The following is a 6,612-nucleotide window of genomic DNA, read 5'->3' as shown; positions in this document are numbered from 1 at the left end:
GGGAGGTATTGAGTTCTCTTTTAAATGAGCAGAAAGTAGGAGCAAGCCGAATAGGACGAGGAGACCATTCCAGAGAGTCGGGGCAGCTCTAGAAAAGTCTTGGAGCCGTGCGTGTGATGGGGTTATGAGTGAGGAAGTCATTAGTAGGTCAGTGGAGGAGCGAGAGAGCGGCTAGGGGAGTATTTTTCTATCAGGTCAAAAAGCTTTGGCTTTTAATGCAAATAACCGGTGTGCTTTAAGACCAAACTACACCAAAGATTTTCATGTGATTTTTTTCCTCCATATTCAACTGGAAAGTCCCGGCAATTCACCACAAACTCCGGTGACCAATCTTTCCAGAACTCTATTTGCTTACTTTTCTTGTGACGCCTAGACAAAAATGTGTCACGGCAGCTATGTGTACCTGGAATGACTGCACACAAATCAGTCGCAAAGATTGTGCTCGGATTGTATCTGTCTAGTGATCACAATAGCAAGGGAAATTCACAAAGCTGACCCCAGGCAGGACGATAGATTTGTACAATGTTGTGATGTAACATGATTTCTATATATTGTCAATCATAACATTGTAAAACAAAGGTATAAGTTGATGAATTCTCCTGCGCATGAAAGGATTTTGGTCACTGGAGGTGAGGTTGTGGTGCAGTTACTGCTTCCTCATGCCAGTGAACCACGGCCTTGGGGGAGACGCTGCTTCTACTGCTAAGCTGGGACAACAGACAGAAGACGTCCCGCTGCATCCCCCTTGTAGGAAACAGTAGTCCTTGAGTTGTTGGCCATGAACCAGCAAGATGAATCATTGAGCAATGTTGACAGCGTTGCAGATTTTTGTCTGAGATGATTATGAATGTTCACCTCACAAAGAAAATCTAGCATCTGTGCAAAGATTAGGAGTTAATTCAGAGGAAAGGTGACATTGGCGTGCAGTTACCGTTTCCTTACACCCGTGAACGGCAATAATGGTTGACATGTAATGTCTCATCAATAGCTGTCCATAGTGAATGAATGGTGGTGGTAGTGAGCACAGTGGTTTGGGCAGCCTTGCTTGGCACCTCACCAGCCGCTTGGGGTCATCTGGGAACCCTTTGCCTGTCTGAACAATCCTAGAAGATGCCCCACTATTCAGATCATTTATAAGGCTAGTCCCCATTTAATGTACAGTGCTGCGTAATATGTTGGCGTTATATAAATACTGTTTATTAATAATAATAATAATAATAATAATAATAATATTAGGGCTACAGTAAGGCTTGTGTTAAGTTTAGGGGATCTTAAAGAGGGACAATCCCTCCAAATCAGGGCAGTTAGGAGTTAAAAGATGGACAGTCCCTCCAAGCAGAGATGATTGGGAGGTAGGAAGAGGGACAGTCCTTCTAAATCCTAGACTGCTAAAAGGGTATGAAAAAGGACAGTTCCTCCAAATCAGGGGCAATTTGGGGTATATAGAGCGACAGTCCTTCCAAATCAGATACAGTTGGGAGGGATGAAGGGAGACAGTCCCTCAAAATCAGGGGCAGTTAGGAGTTAAAGGATGGACAGGGAGGGATGGGAGGTTTGAAGAGAGACCGCTCTGCTAAATCAGAGATGATTGGGGGATATACCAAAGTCACCATTTTTCCAAATCAGGAACAATTAAGAAATATAACAAGGAACAGTCCCTCCAAATCAAAAACAGTTGGGGGTATGAAGAGGGACAGTCCCTTCAAATCAGAGACAGTTGGGAGGTACGAATAGGGACAGTCCCTCCAAATCAGAGACAGTTGGGAGGTACGAATAGGGACAGTCCCTCTAAATAAAAGACAGTTGGGAGGTACGAAGAGGGACAGTCCCTCCAAATCAGAGACAGGAGTGACTAAAGAAATAATCAGAACCCTGAGAGAATCTCACATTCATGTTGTCTATTGAGCAACTCTGCAGCAGCTGAGCCTTTGTGTCAGTATGTCAGTGAATAGGTTAAAAGGGAAGGGAACTGACAGCCTCCTCCCTACCCAGGTCCCTCCTCTCTATACTTTATATCCAGGCAAGGGAGTCCCTGCATGTCAGACCAGAAATGGCATCTCAGGGGCTCTCACGCTTGGTCCTCCTGACCTGGACCTTCCTTGGTGTCTCCAATGTACTCTCTGATCCAACCTATGAAACCTATTACTTGGAGCAGAAGGTAAGTGACCTTCCTACAATTATCAATGATTCCTATAGGTTAGAAAGTGATAGAGCATCACTCTGAATGGGAATGGAATTTAAATCCAGCAAAGTAATCATTAAAGCTTTTAAAGGATTACTGTGACGTGTTAGCTGATCACGAGCCTCTTACGTCCTTCTGGCTTTCGCAAGATGTTTTGGAGTACATATGCCTTTTGTCTGTTCAGACATTTGATTCTTATTTCCTGTGTGTTTGTTTCCTGATTGTCAGCAGACTCCTGGCCTTAGCTCACTCTGATTGGGCATTACCATTTACTTTTGGTGCTACCTTTTCTCAGGTATTAGAGTCAACACCATGGGATGGATAGCCTAAAAGATGTAAACCTGTGGATGGCTCTCAACAAAATGAATATTTGTTCTGGCTCTGATACTGATTGGTTGGAGAGCTAGATTATTTTAGCATCTGGTTGTTCTTTAATTTTATTATTAATAAACTGTTTATATATATATAAATATATTAAATAGGGGTTGCAAAAAACAGACAGATACAGACAGTGACACAGGAGGAGGAGAGGACTTTGCCCTGAAAGGCTTAGGCTATGTTATCACAATAATCGTAGTTGGAAAGGATCTTTCACGAACCTTTCCAACCACAAATGACTGCACGATGCATGAACAAGTGTTGTACATACAGCGCCATTCTGCTCTATGGAGAGGGGAAGGGGAGAACGATGGAGTGGTGCCCCGCTACGCTCTCTCTCCTTTCACTTTCATTACGATTGTCCATGGATCCTGCAGGACAGTCGTTCAAACGACAAGCACTGTACACATGCCAGCTTCTTGCAGATTTTTTGGCGTGAAACATTGCACGTGTACATAGTTTACGTTGCTTGGCTGTAAACCTTAAAGGTCACCATACCCATTACAACCAGACTATACAATCTCCTTTGGAGAACAGGACCTACCTAAGCTATCCGTTAGGCTTTTGACAGGCTTGCACTAAATCAGCCCCAACCAGAGGGAACCCCAGGGTTCCTCCAGAGGTTGCTACGGGGTTCCTTGATCAATGAGCAATTTGTCCCTCCCAGGTCAGTTACCACTTACACCAATGATCTTTTTGGATATCTGTAAGGATGACCTTTTCCCAATGGCTAGCAAAAGTTTGTATTATTATACTGTAACTTGTGTTATAGTATACATTATAAAAGTGTTAGATCCTACCTTCACCCTACTGGTCAGACTTTTCCCTCAACATATTGGTCTATTAATGGGTGGCTTTTCTAACCAGTGCAAGAAATTGTTGAAATGTGTATTCAAAGTGCTCACCATACACATTATAATCTTTTTATAATTAAATTAGGATTTACAAACTATAAAATAGGGGGATCAAGCAGACTGATCCAATCAGACGGTCCCTTGTTCTATGTAGTTGTAAAAGATTGTAATATGTGTTGAACTTTCATTAAAATAAAGGGTCTCTCTCTGCTGGTGCAGCCTTTTCCCACGACTTGTACACTATACGTAGATGAAAAACCTACCTGTAAATAAATATAAATATATATATACATGTATTCCTTACCCATCCCTAGTGATCTTTCCCATCCCTAGTTGTGACATTGATGTTCTTCGGAATGTTGAGCAGACAAAATTGCACAAAAAGACACTCCAGTCCTTTTTTGGGATTTTTCCTATTTCGGGTTCTATGGGACTTTCCTAGGTGCTATGAATAGAAGATTGGGAATAAGTGAGTGTTAGTGTACGCTTCCTTTTGGGTAAGTTTTACATGTAAATTTGCAAAGGGTGGGGGGGAGCAGCAAGCAGCCGCAAAACTTTTAGTTTTAGTGCAAGGTTGCCTTTATAGCTGGCATTGGCTTCTCCAACATGATTTCCAAAGGAATGTCACAAAAGCAAAGCCAAAGAGGCAGCAAGATAATCGGGAGCCCAATTCTCTGTATACAGTGAAGTGCCTTATGCTTGAGGTACCAAATGGTGAGAAAATATGACGCACAGGGTTGGTACCTTTGTTTCAGAGGACGGAAAGTCTTAACTGGGGTAAAACAAATTTTGGTCAATATACATTCTCTTTGGAGTTTTTGCGAATTATTGAACAAAAAAAAGGTTAAAAATGGTTTTTTTGTGCGCCTATAATCAAAAACAGCTTGAAAATGGTTTGGATTTTGGCCCAGGCCATGTACCCCTTACATGGCCATCTCTGGTATACAGTATTCTTTTGTAGACCTCATAGGAGCTTGTGATTCATGTGTATAGATAAAGAAAAGCCTCTCTAGGCTCTGGGATAATGCATTGTATCCACCGGTGTGCAAAGACCAATGTAATGACATGGTTCTACTTAAATCCTGCTACTTGAGAGATACCATTGCTGGGCTGTCAAGATTGTAGATCCTTCTGCAGTTTCTTGCTGATCCACAGCTCTTGTTTTCTGACTCAATTATTGGGAACCTGTATGTAGATCGACCTCTGTATTTTTACAACTTTTTGTTTTAAAGTAAAGCTACGTACACACGTCCAATGATTCTCGCCCGATAATTTGCTCAGGGCTCATATCGCATGAGAATCTGGCTTGTGTACAGCGCCTGTGGTCCATCGTCTTAACGATCGTCCTGGCGGATCCATGGACGACGAACGATTCTAATGCAAGGGAAGGGGGGGGAGCGTGCGCAGATGTATGTACAGCACTCTTTCATGCATTGTGCAGTCCTTTGTCGTTGGAAAGGATCGTGAAAGATCCCTTCCAACGACAATAATTGCACCTGTGTATGCAGCTTAAGTGTTGGGTCACGTGTCAAGATCCTGGTTAGGGGGAACCCCCCTTGTTGGGTTATTGGCTATGGTTGGCAGGAAAGTTACAGGTCACAAGGGGGGTTGAGCACATTGCTATCTTCAACATTCCCCTCTTACCCTGGGCTGGATGAGGTGACCCTACCAGCACAAGGTCAATGTTATGAGATACCCATAACAAAAATGTAAAATTTTCCTTTTGGTTTGTTGATATGTTGCCATTCTTTGTATATTAGAGAAGAGGTTGCTAATCCTGGGGGGACAGTAGTACAGGGCTGTGTCCCCCCCCCCAGGATATTTAGCAAGCAGGGCTGGGCCTGCGATGGGAGGGTTGACAGGTTCAGGCATCAGTTTCTTCCCCTTTGAGTGACACGCGGCTCCCCATGCGCACGTGGTCTGGATTCCGTAGATTTAGTGGTCCGAAAAGTTTGGCAAGCACTGTACTAGAGTCCACACAATGTGCAACTTTGCATAGGATGCATAACATGCAGGGGAGGGTTTTAGAAAAAATGAAACCTTGGGCAAATATGAGCAGGGGGTGCAATATCCCTGCTTCCCTGCCACTCACTCAATTGGTGCTCTGGAGAAAGTGGTGGCTCTGGGCAATTGTCCAGTTTGCTCTACCTTTAAAGTGACCCTAATTTCAGGGAGCTGGATTCCTGTGTGCTGAGAATGCCCTTCCAGAATCGCTTAATTACCAGTACAAATTCTATAGAGCAGTGCTGCTCAACCTCTTTGGAGGAACCATTAAAATAACTTTTAGGTCTTCAGGGAACCCCTGGTATAATTACTATATGCACAGCTCACAGTATTTTAGTATGGTGGTCAGTGGGAAGAATTCCTCTTACACTTCTGGCCATTGGGAAGAATGTCACCCTTACAGATAGCCAAACAGATCAGTGGTGTCACTTAAACTGATCTGAGAGTAACTAATTGCTCTAGGAACCTCTGGAGGAACCCTGGTTGAAAAATATTGCTATAATTGAACCCAAATACAAATTTTCCAACAGCAGCAGGATATGCTTATCACATTCATCCTTGCTTTTGCACAACTTGCAACCTTGCATCAAATGTTTAAATAACTAATAGGAACTAATAATTTATTTAATGTAAATATATCAAGTGGAATCCTTTCAGGCCAGGCTGCTTTTGGGGTGAACAAGTTGTCTGATATATTTGATATAACCTGTCAATAAAATAACAATTTAACACCGCAACTTGACTTTCATACTCTACCAACCATTCATTTCATAGCCTAAAGTGCCTGCTTACTGTAAATGCAATGGATTTCCCCTTAATTCCACACACAATAAGACTTCAGCAATGTTATGTCATACTCCAAGAAAAATAAAACCCTTCTCGTACCAGGGGCTCCTCATTGTTCCCCTGATTAGTGTAGCTAATGTACTTGGCAGTCCTTGAATAAGGATTTTAATAGCTAATACAAACAAAGGTCTCTCCTGGAAAACAATGGACTTTGTTTGGCAATTGGGTAAAATAAGGAAGTACTTGTTAGTTGCTGCCAGTGAAATGATATATTTTTATGCACTGCTAATCATGGGGTCACACTGCAGACACAACTTTCAAACACGAGCAGGAAATTCGACTCACTTCCTCTCTACTTCTTCAACTTCCCCTAATCATCGCGCTGCCTGCAATCACTGCTACGACAAT

General features: G+C 42.7%; 1 protein-coding gene across 1 annotated transcript in view; it reads left to right on the top strand.

Annotated features, from left to right (window-relative positions):
- The first annotated feature begins 1,998 nt into the window (after nt 1-1,998).
- The window catches only part of PRCP (prolylcarboxypeptidase), a 34,309-nt gene continuing 29,695 nt past the window's right edge, over nt 1,999-6,612 (top strand). Inside the window, exon 1 of the mRNA XM_072401513.1 lies at nt 1,999-2,158. Coding sequence (XP_072257614.1) covers nt 2,051-2,158 — 108 coding nt within the window. The 5' untranslated portion in view covers nt 1,999-2,050. The remainder of the gene's footprint in view (nt 2,159-6,612) is intronic.

The sequence above is a fragment of the Pyxicephalus adspersus genome, chromosome 1 (genome assembly GCF_032062135.1).
Source record: "Pyxicephalus adspersus chromosome 1, UCB_Pads_2.0, whole genome shotgun sequence".
NCBI classification, from domain to species: domain Eukaryota; kingdom Metazoa; phylum Chordata; class Amphibia; order Anura; family Pyxicephalidae; genus Pyxicephalus; species Pyxicephalus adspersus.
This window is presented reverse-complemented; position numbering and strand designations above follow the sequence as displayed.